At 39.1% G+C, this 16,142-nt stretch overlaps 1 protein-coding gene across 2 annotated transcripts in view; it reads right to left on the bottom strand.

Annotated features, from left to right (window-relative positions):
• Positions 1 to 16,142, bottom strand: part of cdca7a (cell division cycle associated 7a) — a 30,448-nt gene that overhangs the window by 5,433 nt on the left and 8,873 nt on the right. For both annotated transcript variants that reach the window (XM_067987565.1, XM_067987564.1), the window contains exons 2-7: positions 11,404 to 11,523; positions 11,178 to 11,303; positions 10,142 to 10,405; positions 9,426 to 9,503; positions 8,583 to 8,768; positions 6,135 to 6,275 (exon numbers count right to left, since the gene is read on the bottom strand). In XM_067987565.1, the coding sequence (XP_067843666.1) occupies positions 6,135 to 6,275; positions 8,583 to 8,768; positions 9,426 to 9,503; positions 10,142 to 10,405; positions 11,178 to 11,303; positions 11,404 to 11,463 (855 nt within the window). In that variant the 5' untranslated portion in view covers positions 11,464 to 11,523. The remainder of the gene's footprint in view (positions 1 to 6,134; positions 6,276 to 8,582; positions 8,769 to 9,425; positions 9,504 to 10,141; positions 10,406 to 11,177; positions 11,304 to 11,403; positions 11,524 to 16,142) is intronic.

Here is a 16,142-nt window from a genome sequence, read left to right as displayed (position 1 = left end):
GAATACGAAATTGGCTAACTAACAGGAAACAGAGAGTAGCGGTGAACGGTTGTTTTTCGGACTGGAGGAAGGTGTACAGTAGTGTTCCCCAGGGGTCGGTACTAGGACCACTGCTTTTCTTGATATATATTAATGACTTGGACTTGGGTGTACAGGGCACAATTTCAAAATTTGCAGATGACACATCTTGGAAGTGTAGTGAACAGTGAGGAGGATAGTAATAGACTTCAAGGGGATAGACAGGCTGGTGGAATGGGCGGAGACGTGGCAGATGAAATTTAATGCAGAGTAGTACGAAGTGACATTTCCGTAGGAAGAATGAGGAAAGGCAATATAAACTGAAGGGTGCAATTCTAAAGGGGGCGCAGGAACAGAGAGACCTGGGGGTATATGTGCACAGGTCATTGAAGGTGGCAGGGCAGATTGAGGAAGCATACAGGATCCTGGGCTTTATAAATAGAGGCATATAGAGTAAAAAAGCAAGGAAGTTATGTTGAACCTTGGTTCAAAATAGTGGTTCAGCCACAACTGGAGTATTGTGTCCAATTCTGGGCACTGCACTTTAGGAAGGATGTGAAGGGCTTGGAGAGGATGCAGAAAAGATTTACTAGAATGGTTCCAGGGATTAGGGATTTCAGTTATGTGGATAGACTGGAGAAGCTGGGGATGTTTTCCTTAGAGCAGAGACGATGGAGAGATTTGATAGAGATGTTCAAAATCATGAGGGGGTCTAGTCAGAGTAGATAGCGAGAAACTGTTCCCATTGGCAGAAGGGTCAAGAGCCAGAGGACACAGATTTAAGATGATTGACAAAAGAACCAAAGGCGACATGAAAAAAACTTGTTTTTTTCAAAAACACAGCGAGTGGATATGATCTGGAATGCACTGCCTGATAGGGTGGTGGAGGCAAATTCAATCGTGGCTTTCAAAAGGGAATTGGATAAGTACTTCAAAGAAAAAAAATTACAGGTCTACGGGGAAAGGGCGGGGGAGTGGGACTAGCATTAGCTGGATTGCTCTTGCAGAGCTGCCACTACTCGATGGGCCGAATGGCCTCCTTCTGTGCTGTAAACATTCTACGATCCTATGATGCATCTTGGAGACTAGAGTATGAACACAGCCCACGCTAATGAACAAAAAGTAGTCACTCCCTGTGGGCTGTAAAGGGTCTTGGGTTAAATAAGTTGGAGCAATTTCAATCACCTGAATGTTCCCCTCCAAAGCATACTTGGATTAAGTATAACCACCATTCCTTCATCGTTACTGGGTCAAAATCCTGGAACTCCCCAACACTATTGTGGGAGAACCATCACACGGACTGCAGCAATTTAAGAAAGCCCATCACCGTCTCAGGGCTACTAGATATGGGCAATAAATGTTGTCTTCCTAGCATCAGCCACATCTTGAGAACAAAAAAAAAACTCAAATGTGGATGTGAACCCACAGCATAGAACCAATATCCTTGCAGGGAGGTTTGCTGGTGCTATTTGGGAGGGTTTAAGCTAGCTTGGCAGGGTGGTGGGAACCTGAGCGTAGATTCAGAAGGGAGAGAAGCAGAGCTGGAAATGGAAGACAAAAAATTAGTAAGCAAGTTTGGAAAGCAGAGGAAACAAAGGTTAGAAAATAGGCAACAAAACAGTTTGGCAGTGCTTAATGGTATATACTTCAATGCAAGGAGTCTAGTGAATAAGGCAGATGACCTGAGGTCACAAATATACATGTGGAAGTATGATATCTTAGCTATTACTGAAACATGGTTTAAAGAGGGGTAGGAATGGTAGCTCAACGTTCCTGGTTACAGGGTTTTCAGATGAAATGGGGATAAAAAGGAGGGGCGTGACAATATTGGTAAAAGAAACAATTACAGCTGTGAGGAGGGATGATATATTAGAAGGATCATCAAATGAGGTCATAAGGGTTGAGCTAAAGAACAAAAAAGGGCAATTACACTGCTGGACGTGTACTATAGACCCCCAAACAGTCAGAGGGAGATAGAAAAGCAAACATGTAGGCAAATTTCTGAGAAGTGCAAAAATAATAGGGCAGTAATAGTAGGGGATTTCAACTACCCTAATATTAACTGGAACAATGTAAACGGATATGATCTGGAATGCACTGCCATAGGGGGTGGTGGAGGCAGATTCAATCATGGCCTTCAAAAAGGAACTGGATAAGTACTTGAAACAAAAAAATTTTCAGCGCTACGGGGATAGGGCGGGTGAGTGGGACTAGCTGGATTGCTCTTGCAGAGCATCAGCACGGACTCAATGGACCAAATGGCCTCCTTCCATGCTGTAACTTTTCGATGATTCTATGAGAACATTTTTAGCCAGTATGTAGCAAGCTCAACAGTTGGAGGGGGGGGGGGGGGTGTTGCAGTTCTGGGCAGGTGGAAAGAGTATCAGTGGGAGAGCATTGTGCTGGTAGTGATCATAATTCAGTTAGATTTAGCATAGTTATGGAAAAGGACAAAGATACAGCAGGAGTAAAAGTTCTCAATTGGGGAAAGGCCAATTTTACTAAGCTGAGAAGTGATTTAGCAAAAGTGGACTGGAAACAGCTACTTGAAGGTAAATCAGTGTCAGAGCAGTGGGAGGCGTTCAAGAAAGGAGATAGTAAAGGTTCAGAACAAACATATTCCCGCAAAGAAAAAGGGTGGGATAGACAAATCTGGAGTCCCCTGGATGACAAGAAGCAGACAGGGTAAGATAAGGCAAAAAAAAAGGAAGCTTATGTCAGATACCAAGAGCTCAATACTGCAGAAAGCCTAGAGGAGTATAGAAAGTGCAGGGGTGAAATCAAAAAGGAAATTAGGAAAGCAAAGTGAGGGTATGAAAAAATACTGGCAAGTAAAATCAAGGAAAACCCAAAGATGTTTTATAAATACATAAAGAGCAAGAGAATAATTAAGGAAAGAGTAGGGCCTGTTAGAAACCAAAAAGGTAACTTGTGTGTGAAGGCGGAAGATGTGGGACAGTTCTTAATGACTACTTTGCGTCTGTCTTCACAAAAGAGGGGGATGATGCAGACATTGTAGTTAAGGAGGAGGAGTGTGAAATATTGAATGGGATAAACATAGTGAGAGAGGAAGTATTAAGGGGTTTAGCATCCTTAAAAGTAGATAAATCGCCAGGTCCAGTTGAAATGTATCCCAGGCTGTTAAGAGAAGCAAGGGTGGAAATAGCGGAGGCTCTGACCATCATTTTCCAATCCTCACTGGCTACAGGGATGGTGCCGGAGGATTGGAGGACTGCTAACATTGTACCGTTGTTTAGAAAGGGATAGACCGAGTAATTATAGGCCAGTCAGTCTAACCTCGGTGGTGGGCAAATTATTGGAATCAATTCTGAGGGACAGCATAAATTGTCATTTAGAAAGGTACGGGTTAATCAAGGACAGTCAGCATGGATTTGTTAAGGGAAGGTCGTGTCTGACTAACTTGATTGAATTTTTTGAGGAGGTAACAAGGAGGGTCGATGAGGGTAGTGCATTTGATATGGTCTACATGGATTTTAGCAAGGTTTTTGACAAGGTCCCACATAGCAGACTGGTGAAAAAGTAACCGCCCACGGGCAAGTGGCTAGTTGGTTCCAAAATTGGCTCTGTGGCAGGAAGCAACGGTTGATGGGCATTTGTGACTGGAAGGCTGTTTCCAGTGGGGTTCCACACAGCTCAGTACCAGGTCCCCTGCTTTTTGTGGTATATATTAATGATTTGGACTTAAATGTAGGGGACACCACCAAGAAGTTTGCAGATGATACAAAAATTGGCCATGTGGTTGATAGTGAGGAGGAAAGCTGTAGACTGCAGTAAGATATCAATGGACTGCTCAGGTGGGCAGAAAAGTGGCAAATGGAATTCAATCCAGAGAAGTGTGAGATAATGCCTTTGGGGAGGGCAAGGGAGCACACAATAAATGGGAGGATACTGAGAGGTGTAGAGTAACAAAGGGACCTTGGAGTGCATATCCACAGATCCCTGAAGGTTGCAGGACAGGTAGATAGGTGGTTAAAAAGGTATACGGGATATTTTCCTTTATTAGCCGAGGCATTGAATATAAGAGTGGGGAGGCTATGCTAGAACTACATAAAACATTGGTTAGGCCACAGCTTGAGTATTATGTACAGTTCTGGTCACCACGTTACAGGAAAGATGTGATTGCACGAGAGAGGGTACAGAAGAGATTTACGAGGCTGTTGCCAGGGATGGAGAATTTTAGCTGTGAGAAAAGATTGGATAAGCTGGAGTTGTTTTCTTTGGAACAAAGGAGGCTATGGGGAGATTTAACTGAGGTATATAAAATTATGACGGGACTAGATTGAGTGGATAGGGAGGACCTATTTCCCTTTGCAGAGGGGTCAGTGACCAGGGGCCTTAGATTTAAAGTAATTGGTAGAAGGATTAGAGGGGAGCTGAGGAGAAATTTTTTCACCCCAAGGGTGATGGGGGTCCGGAACTCACTGCCTGAAAGGGTGGTAGAGGCAGAAACCCTCAACTCATTTAAAAAGTACTTGGATGTGCACTTGAAGTGCCGTAACCTACAGGGCTACGGACCAAGTGCTGGAAAGTGGGATTAAGCGGGATAATTCTTTATTGGTCGGCTCAGACATGATAGGCCAAATGGCTTCCTTCTGGGCCGTAACTTTCTATGATTCCATATCTACCCTTAAATTGGCAATCCCACTCAACGATTGTTGGAAAAACAGAAACATCACATAACGTCGTGGATAAAGCATATTATTTTGGGGAAGAACAGAAGCTCTTCTCAACCAGAAGGTTGAGAATTTATTAAAGGTGCCATCTGCCTGTTCATGAAAGATTCCATGGCACCATTTGAAGAGCATGAAGTTCCCCCAATTTTCTAGGCAATATTCATCACTCAACCAAACTGATACCACCAAAACATCTGTTCACTGTACCACGTTATACTTGACCAAGGGGCACTTAATGTTGACGTAAAGTGCCTCCAATGGAAAAGTGTTCCATTTCTCAAAGCTAAAATCCCTCACCTTGAGCACATTTTTAAAAATTGTGCAGTGTATAGACAGTCATTTCAGTGGCCTCACCTATCTTACTATATACCCCTATAAAGAAAAGTAACAGTGAATTAAACAATTCTTAAACAAAACTCTAAACTTCACCATATACTTAGCTATACTATGTTAAAAATGCTTCCAAAAATGTTTCCCTGCATTGGTCTGCTCCTCTTTCAGCAGCATTAGCTTTGTGTATTGCTCCACTCCCAGAGCCGGGGTTTTTCATCTCGGTCTTCCGGTGATGGTTTTCTATTCTTCTGTGCGTGCATAGAACATCAGTGACCCCCATTACTGCTTGGTTCATGTGTGACTGCCGCACATCCACTTGCCCAATGACTTATGTCAATAGCTATGCCTCACTAGGATGCAAGTTTCAGGCCGAATGTGAGGGGTCAGTCCAGGATGTGGCTTCCTTTTGCAATGCTTTAACTTGCTCATCCCAATCATTCTACCCGTAAGCCTAAAAACAAAACTACCAGGCATAATTGATGTCTACCATGAAAAAAAGACTTTAGTCCCAGGGATTGTGTGTATATGTGCTTTAAGAGGAAGCGTTCCATTTAACACTAGTGTTAATACACACATTAACACTAGTGCTTTTTCTTCCTTGGTCGATAGACAACAACACATAGCTTTCAATGTTCTATCACAACTTTAAATGGACTGCAATGCTGAAACTAGAAGATATTCCAGTCATTTCAATTGGGATGAGCAGTGAGCAGTGAGCAGTATGTGATCTTTTAGGATTTGATTAAAAATGCTTTAAGCATGAATCTGTGTTAAGACTTCTGCTGCCTCCCCTCCCCACCTGCAGGTACTCTCAGACTCAGTCCACCAGTGTTCCCAATCAGTCCACTGCATTGGCACAACTTTTTACTCATCACGTCAACTATTGTGGATTTAACCTATGTTATATGGAAATAAGGGAAAGCTTTTAAAATGAATACTAATTACCTGGACTTCTGATAAAGTAAGACTTTTTTTTAATAAAAGTGACAAACTGCACAGATGTTAACTTTCTGGAGTCTGATGTAGTATAAAAATACTATAATAAATCATATTTTCTATTTCAAGTACATGTAAAACAGAAAAACTTACTGTGGCTCTATTATAGACTTTTTCTTTAGCTGAAAAAGAGATATTTTCCAACTCCTCCTGAGTGATGTCCTCAACCGGTCGCACCACATGTGGGATGGTAAGTATGCTGGGACGGCTTCTCCTGCGAAGAGGCATTTCATCCTGTGGAGGTGGGGAAAGAAGGAGTGGAGTCACAAACTCAATACACAGATCACAAAATTCTTTCAGTGATCTATAGGCATTTGTAAACAATATTAAATATCCAGACTCCTAATTAAATAGCTGACAACCGATTAAATGAACAGAAGTTTTCACTTTTTACTGTAGTATTCAGCATAAGCAAATACACGGAGATAACAACATGACGTCATTCAGCCACAGACAGGCAGTTGGGGAATGTATGAACACCTCAGCATTCAGTAAACACAGAGGGCAACCATACATCAGTGATAGCAAATAGTTTGGGCAGTCTGAACCCAATTCCAAAGTACAACATCCCCATAATTCAGCTGTAACTGCCAATTAGAAAAGCCGTAAAAGATGGCTGATGTAGGAATTGGAAAAGTTCATAATGGTGCTTTAGGTTGCTCTTTTGAGGATTAAGTCTAGATGCATTGTTGGGATAACAGCAGAGGAAGCTTGACCCTGCATTTGGACTTAATCAACCAATTTTGTTTGATTAAGAGAAAATATTCTGCTCTTCCACATACATTGCTCACAAAACTAAACTAGAGAACATACGCATTTTTTTACTGCATTACAGAACTTAAATATCAGATGCACTTGACGACAGTAATATTGGATGCAGTGTACTTGAGTAGTCTTACCAAACTGTGAAGGTGAAAACCCAAAAGATTCAGCTGGGATTTTTTTTAAAAATGTTGACGCAATTTTCAGGCCAAATGTTCATACCCTGAACTAGTTTGTGATCCCATTGGCTGCAAGCCCCAAGGCTATGAATTACCCCAGGCCATTATTCAAATGAAAGAACATGCTAGACTACAGCAAATTCTCACTCAAACACACCACTCTACTAATAATTCAGTCATTCTTTGCCTCCCAAAAATCTGAAATGTCTAGTAATTCAAATTAAGCAATTGCATTAGAATGGTACAGCAGCCCTTTTAAGTGCGACTTGAATTAAGCAACTTTGAATCAGCAAGTACATAAGTTCCTTACCATAAGTGAAGTCTACAGTGGGAACTCCAAGCAAGACACATGCCTACCAATTAAAGACATTCAGTGGCACTTTGTAAAACAATTTGTTTTCAGTGCTGGCTTGGAAGTTCCACATAATAGTTATCAATACCATCAAGGACTACTTGCATTTATATTGTGCCTTTGATGTAGAGAAACATCCCTCAGGAGGCATAATCAGAGAGAAATGGAAGTCAAGCCAAAGGAGTAAATATTATGAGAAATAACCAAAAGCTTGGTCAATGATGTGGTTTAAAAGGAGGGTCTTAGAGGAGGAAAAAGAAGTGGAGACAGAGATTTAGGAAGGGATTTCTAGAGTATGGGGCCTAGAGGAGTGATGGCACTGCCACAAATAGTGGGGCAAAAGGAAAGAGGGCAGGTGTTCAAGAAGCCAGTCGGAGGAACCGAAGAGTTCAGGGTGGGAGGGGATATTGTAGGGCTGGAGAATGTTACAAAAGGGGCACAGCCTTAAATGGATTTAAACAAGAGGGGGAGAATTTTAGGTGTCAATGTGTGATCAGCAAGGGCACGGGTGATGGATGAGCAGGACTTGTTGCAAGATAGAATATGGACAGCAGAGTTTTGGCTGACCTGAAGTTTATGGAGGATGGCCGCAAGAATATTGGAATAATTGAGTCAGGAGGTGACAACAGCATGGATGAGGGTTTCAGCAGCAGATGGGCCAAGGTGAACAACATTACAGAGATGGAAGTAGGCGGTCTTAGTGATGGGAGAGGATATGGGGCGTAAGGTCAGCTCAGAGTTGAAGAGGACGCAGAGGTTGCTTAAATGTGCAGTTTGTGCAAGGACAATAAATTAATTTAATCACCACTGTCCAGGACTTGAAAAATGTAAATTCTCAGGATGAATTGAAACATTTGTCTACACAACTATTTAACTTGTGAAAGCTATTATATCAAGCTTCCCATAGATAAGACAAGTTCCCATAGTGAAGACAAGTTGTTTCAACATACACATTTTCAAACTGCCTGCCGACCTGTAAAGTCAAGTGCTACAGAGCTTCAAAACAAAATATATTGACTTTCAATGTTTCAAGATTTCTTAATGAGGCATTTATTCCCAAGTGTTTAATTGCAGTCACTGCAGACACTACTGAAATAGATCTCTATGATTTTTATGAACATGAAGTCTTTAACTGTAAAGGTTATTAGGCTTTACAAGTGACCATCAGAAATACTGATTAAGCTGGCAAAGTCAGTGCACCATGAAAGGTTGTTGTTAATAGCAGCACAAATGACTTAATGACTCTACCTCAGAGAAGTCATTATCGAGAAACTTTCTTTTCCTCATAAAGCTGACATTATCTTCTTGCTCAGATGATGGAGAAGGAGGACCATCAATCAAGGATCTTGAGCGTGTGTGAGGTCGAGCACTGCGCTCAGGATTTCGTCTAGAAGCATTTTCTGTGAATGCATTTCTTGGTGGACGTTTTGATTTCTGAAGAATAAAACAGTCACAGGTATTTTTGCAACTTGTATCCAGAATATTATGCACAAGTCTATCAAGATTCAGGTTGCTGCAGCAATCTCTAAATAATAAGGACACTCAAGTTAAACATAATCCCTTCAATACTTGTGCAATTTAAAATGTAACTTTGTTAGGTGCTAGCTGGGTGTTGATTCCAATATATTTATGAATTTTCACCTTCAAAATGTAATTTGTTTTATAGTTTTTCAATTATTTCTGTTTAAGTTTTTTTTAATATGTGGTTTGAAGTTTCCCATTTTAAATCCAGTCGGTTATACATTGTACAGTAATCTTTTGGCGAATATTTATATAACTTGATGGACTATTCTAAATGAGGCACACCGTGCTTGTTCAGTCAGGCATAAGTTAAAAGCTATATCTTCAAATACTGAAGATTCAACATTTAAAGTATAAAAAAATCCAACTAATTAGCCACCCAATATAACATGCAAAAACATCTCTATTAATTTGACAGTGCATTCCCAACAACTGCAGTTCAAGATGCTTCTTGTTAAGTAATTGATTACATTTGTGCAAATCCTTAAATACCCACTGCTTGCAGGAGCTTCTACATAATCTCAACAGTTTTGAGGCATCTTACAACAACTTAGCCTGTCGCCTACTTACTGATTGTGTCCCTTGAACAGAAACTCTGCGTCGAAACAGTCCTGGCACAGTCTTCAGCTCTGCTATCAGTTTAGCCAGCTTGAATAAAAGCAGCAAGATGTAAATAAAGTTATTAAGGCATTTATTACCTTCTTTAGATGATTTTACAATAGACTTTTATGTTATTTTATTTATTTCCCACTTTTAAATCTCCCACATCACTCACCAGCTTAGAGGGTAGCAGGCAAATACCAAGAATCTACCCCAACACCTGCATTAGATTACCAGGGGTCATTTTAAAAACTGCGGCAGGCAACATTAGAACATAAGAACATAAGAAATTGGAGCAGGAGTAGGCCAATCGGCCCCTCGAGCCTGCTCCGCCATTCAATAAGATCATGGCTGATCTGATCCCAACCACAAATCTAAAGAACACAAGAAGTCGGAGCAGGACCCGGCCACATAGCCCCTGGGCCCTCTCCGCCACCCACAGGGCATTGACCGATCCGAACTCAGCTTCATGTCCAATTTCCTGCCCGCTCCCCAATAATTCTGGTGTGATTCCAACATTTTAGTGTGATTCCAACATTTGAATATGCAACACAAACACCATTCACATAAGCTCTGATGTGAAGTTAGCACCAGCACTGACACGATTGCATGAATTGCCTCCTTCTGTGCTGAAATTTTTATGAATAAGTGAAACAATTTATAGTAGGTATGCATGTTGTGCTTACCATGGCTTTGTTTTCTTTAATATTTAGAGCTCTTTTCTCCAGAAAGCTTGTTCCTCTGGGTTCATCCAGGTCAGAATCGGATTCAGAAGCTGACTCCTTATTTAAGGTAACACCAGAGTCTTGCATTTTCATATTTTTGTTTTTCCGAGATGGAAATCTGAAAGCCACCCGTAATGGAAAAGAGCGTTTGTTCCGTGCTTTGCGATTCTCTCCAGATTCTTCATCATCATCAGTCATTTCCTCTTCTGATTCAGATTCAACACTCTATAAAACAAATAATTAAAATATTAGATTTCCTTAAACTATCTGCACAACATTTGAGTATTTGCTCTGGACATATACCCTACAATCGCACACCAAAATAATGCGAATTGTAATCAAGTGAAAAAGCTATGGACAAATTCCAACTCAAGAAAAAAAATAATACTCTATACTACTGTATGAAAAGTTCCACTTTAACAATGTAAATTGTACCAATCTGTTAATTATTGCAGCCGTCACTTTTTTATAAATTAAAGCACTGAGCAAGGCGTGAACAATGCAAATTCCAAAAGTCAAACAAATCCGTATAATATTCAAATGCTGTAAGAGAAACAATAAATTTACACATCTTTCATTTCAATTTATTAAAAAAAAAATCTGCTCTCAGAATGATGTCATGAACTGACTATCAGAACAGAGGCAGCTCGCAAACAAATCCAGAGAGATCATTCGGTTCAGTTTATCTTGACCCCAACTGAATACATCTGTGTATGGGTGACAATACGAAAAGATCATTGGTAACATTCATTGCATCATTTTCAACCAAATATCACGTGGTATAATAGTTCCAATGGAAACGAGAGAATTATATAGATGACTGCCAAAAATATTTGAGGTGTTTATTCAGGATTTTGAATACTGACTTTCTGTTGTCCTTCTGGCATCTAATTATTACAAAAACTGGAACTAGAAATTGTTGTAAACTATCACCATACTTAAAGGATTACATAAATTGTGAACTTTATGTTTAATGATGTTTCATTGCCCAGCGTACCATTGCTTCCATCACATCTTTGAGGTCACTTTCAGAAAAACCATCGAACGATTTATTATCGTCAGAATCCTCATTAAAAATCCGAGCCAGTTCGTCTGTCAGGATCTCTGCTCTGAATTTAGCTTTCTGAGAAGAAATAGAAAACTTGTTATATTACAGCAAACTATCATATTACAGGTAATTGTAGTCGACTTCTTTTGCATTCACAATCTTAAATTACACTTACACTGTTCGTAAAATTGTCTGAAGCAAAACTATCACAGCTATCATCTGATGATGTTTCCATGGGAACCAATGCCACGTTTCTGAAGCCTTTAAATTCTTCCTTTCTAGAAAGGTCTATCTGCTGCAAGATAAAAAAAATACAATCTTGAATACCTTTTGAATAATTTCTTTAGTGTCAGGTTTTAATGATATGAGTTGCAAGGAATTCACTTTGCATAACACATGGTCCTACTCTGAATCTGCTTTGTGCTATGTAAATGGAACGCAGAGCCAATTTATTCTAGCTTTGCAGACTGGCTTTGAGATTTGTAGATATTTATCATCAGTTGTGCTTATTCGATATTCAAATAGCATGTTTAGGCTGGTTTGAGTAACCAAAGTAGACAGATAAAGTTTTTGTTGCATACAGAAATCTGCAATACCAGCTGGAACATTCACAACTAGGAAAAGAGCAGCTGATCGGAGATAGTAACGTGAGCTGAATGCAAATTTACTGCATATCAAATGGAACTTCAAACTGCATTTCTGTACGATTGCAAATTTCACACAAAAATAAGTTTATTAAAACTTAAGTCGTGCATACATCTCCTAGAGGATTACGCAAACAGGTTTTTCCATAAGATAATTCCTGAGCCACTGCAGTTCTTTTGCTTATAATACTGGCAGCACGTAGATTTAACAATAACGTGCTGAATAAAGTTCCCAGTTACAGATACACTTTCAATTATATGCAATCATTAATTAACTTTTTAAACGTAATGGTTGCAAACCCAACTTTCACCTTTAAATCAATGCAATGACAGATGCCCCAAGGTGTCAACTGAACAAACCAGAGAAAAAGGTCACAGACAGGCTGTATTTGCACCCTGACCTAGAGGTGGTTATACGGTTTCCAACAGACATGACAGCCTGCAAGTCTATTCAAGGTTCTCCACAAGCAAAAAAAAATTATGCGCGGTGCCCCACTGGGCTTTAACATTTGAAATGGTAATACCACTAGGCCTTTCAGATCATTACTAGGTTAGCAATACAAAATATCTGGAAATAAAGAGCCTGGAACCACTCTTCTTTGCCCCACAAGCAAAACCCATGCTTTCCTACAACATAAATTTTCTTAGCCTCAAGTTAAGATTTTAAGCAACAGCTTGCATTTCTGTTGAAAGGCAACACTGTGAATACTCCGAGTTTACAAGGCACTCACGGGTTACTTTATTTATACTTTTGATTCACACATTACATTATGAAATTAGGTCAAATCTAGAAAAAGTGACTGAGCAGTACATTTGCTTACAGAACGATACAACCAACAAACTCCCACCATCCTGGCAGGTATCTGCAATAGGAATATCACAGTACTTTTAAAATGATAAGATAACCAACCTACTGAAATGAATGAAATTACTTTCATTATTTAAGGACTTAAATAACATCCTTAAGCCAAGTAAAGTGAAAAGTTCAAATATCTGTTGTTCTAATCCACTGAAAATGACATTAGATAGTAAGGTTTGACTACCTAGCAAACATTACGCCCACAGGGATTTAGCAAAGAGTGTCGTTTGATGCCATTGCTTATTTAAACTTTATGAAGTGCAAAGGACAAAAAAAACAGGACAAATTGTGAGCTTTCAACAAACAGACCTTGACTTTCATCAACAATATTAAAAATTGATCATCAATATCCCTTTCTCCGGTTGATTTTTTCTCTCTAGCAGCAAGTGCTGATGAGTTATTAATAAACCTGGTAATGCGAGGGAGCTGAATTAACATGCACAGTTAAAATGAGGAAAAATGGCTTAAGCACCCTGGGTAATTGACTTTGACAGTTCAATTCCTAATAATGTCAAGATCATTAATTCCTCCAAGGCAGTTCCCACACTGAGTTCATCAGTACTCAGTTTAAATACAAATATTCACATGACTTTTCCCTAAAATATTAAAAAGATAAGTTAATGTTAGGCAATTTTTTTCCCGAGAGAATAGTAGACCTATGGAACAGATTGCCAGTTCGGCAGTGAATGCTGATTCGTTGCACATCTTCAAGAGAGCTGGACCTATTTCTGGCTGGGGTGGAGGTCAAGTCATAGAAGATGTAAATACCCTGTAATATGTCAGGGTCAATATGGTGTGCTGCACTTGTTTCGATCACCTAAAGGGGTCAGAGAGGAAATTTCCAGATTTTTACCCTTTAATTGGCCTGGATTTTTATCTGGTTTTTCACTTCTCCCAGGAAGTTACATGGCTTCAGGTGGGTAGGGAGTGTCTGAATCACAATATATCATGACTGTATGGGGCAGTGTTGATGGAGCAACTAGTCTTTTCCACTCCGACATTTAAAAAAAAAATCTAGTTTAAATAGTTTGACTTATGGGACAAAGAATGATGGTAAAATTACTTCTAGTTTCATTAAAGGATGCTGAAATCAAAGAAATTCAAAATATATTTCAGCATTTTGGGTGTGGACCCTTTGTTAGAACTGACAGACCTGTTGTGTTTTTCCAGCATTTTTGTTTCTCTCAGATTTCCAGTATTTTTTTCTTTCAAAATACATTTCAATATTCTAATACAAGAAATAAGTATAATGTAATAAATATATTCATTTAAGATGACTGAGTAATCTAATTAGACAAATGTGACATTTGTTAGCATGCTGAAACAAAACGGCAATACTGTGACAAGCTATTGCCAGATCAGAAAACGGCAGCTATATTAGCAATCGACATATAGTCTACGTGGTACAAAAATTCTGATTTGCCCCAATCTTAAAAGAAATTTCAAAGCAAATGTGCAAGCACTGAATTAAACATCATCATATACAGATTAACATAACTTGAAATGATGTATATGAACTTCATCATTATGTCTCTCCCCCTTCTCTGTTCGTTTTAGGGAATGGTCACTTAAGGTGCTCCCATTTATCCCACAACAATAAATGTACTAGTTAAGTGGGCTGTACGCTGGAACTGCTGTTGATTAGCAGGGATGAAATGTTATAGATCACAGTATAGAGACATTCCTACCTACAATAGAGAGCATTCAAAAATACATAAGTATAGATACACAAAACAATATTGTTTACATGTTAATTAATTTACCAGATAAAGTAGCTAAATATTAGCTCAACAAGGCCACTTTGTTATTAATGTTGGGATGACTGCCTGGTTTTATTTATTGGAATTTGAACAAGAGGCCGTTCTAGCTAATGTAAGTGTGCTGCAGCATTCTGCCATAAAACATGATGAGACACTGAAAAATAGATTTCACTGGTAGGTTAGGGATTCAGTTTTCAAACTGGGATCTGTTAGAGAATTCAAAGAGGTCCATGAGTTCTGTCTATTTGTCATTAAGTTTCTGAATTTGGCTCACTAACACAGAAATTCTGTTGGTGTACACTTAGACATTTTCGATCATAAAAGCACTTTTTCTTTTAGGTAGCTGACATGGTCTTTCAAAAGTATGAGGCAGTCAAATTTTGCAGTGGGTCCTCAGGAATGTGTCAATATTTGCAGTGGGTTCCCCTATACTGAAGTCTGGAAACTACTAGGTCAGGATAATATCTGAAAGACTTAAAAATAATTAATTTCTCTGGCTAGAAATATTTGGGAGAAAATCCTATATTTCATATCTAAGTTTCAATTGTGATGGATCCACATTAAGTTTTTTTTATTAACATTTTACACTTTTGCACTAACAAAACAAAAAAAAGGGATGACTGCTGGTCAAAGAGAATTCTGCAACTCTCCATTTACTTGTGAGGAGAATTTGACAGAAAAAATTTCAATTAAAATAACACAGCTTATTACTAGGCATAATGGTAGGCATGTGAAATTTTTATGCTGTGTCCACTTGAACTGTAAAATACACCCAGCTGTGCAATTATTGATTCTGTCCTTTCGAGCTTGGGTTATTTCTAGAGAACATTTAGAGCTATATACTTAAACTAGATCAAAATAATGGCTTTTGCAGGTTTATTACTGAAGCTCGTAGTGATGGGAAAAATTTGAGATGCCAAGTAAGTACTGATACGTTAAAGGAAAACACTTTTGGCACTATGTAACATTAATGCATATTGCTACAACTGGTTTTCCCAAGTATATTGGTACCAATGCTAAATAAACCTGGTGACAAAACTGAAACTAGATTTTTTTAAAGCTTTGATTAGAATTCTGTGGCTGAATTGATAAATTAAACAGTATAAAACTGTGTTCAAAATTTTAAGCTGACAAGAGGTATGGGAAAAAGAGCAGGGGAGCGAGACTAATTGTATAGCTCTTCCAAAGCGCCGGCACAGGCACAATGGGCCAAATGGCCTTCTCTGCTGTAAGATTCTATGACACTTACAACTGAATTCTTGAGAACCAGCTTTTGTTTATTTATCTTTGCTGATGTTCTGTTTAAAGCAATAAGCATAGACAACATGAGGATGGGTCTGTGCTTAGTGGGCTGAAGGGGTTACTGTGCTCAAGTGCGCGGCAAGAATTACCATTGTAGCAGAGCTCAGCACCACCCAAGGGTGCACCAACTTTATATGTAGGTTTGAATTATTCCACATTTAAAATATTGAGCCTCAAAATAGGTCAAATTAGAAAGTTCAGCACACATCAACCCCATGTAGTGTGCAGATCATACACCAACTTTTAAAAAAAATATTTAAGTATATTGTTACCTTGGTTTCTTTCACAACAAAGTATAAGAATCCAAACCACTGGCAAGGATACTAAAATCTTTTCAATTGTGGTAAAC

The sequence above is a fragment of the Heptranchias perlo genome, chromosome 7 (genome assembly GCF_035084215.1).
Source record: "Heptranchias perlo isolate sHepPer1 chromosome 7, sHepPer1.hap1, whole genome shotgun sequence".
NCBI classification, from domain to species: domain Eukaryota; kingdom Metazoa; phylum Chordata; class Chondrichthyes; order Hexanchiformes; family Hexanchidae; genus Heptranchias; species Heptranchias perlo.
This window is presented reverse-complemented; position numbering and strand designations above follow the sequence as displayed.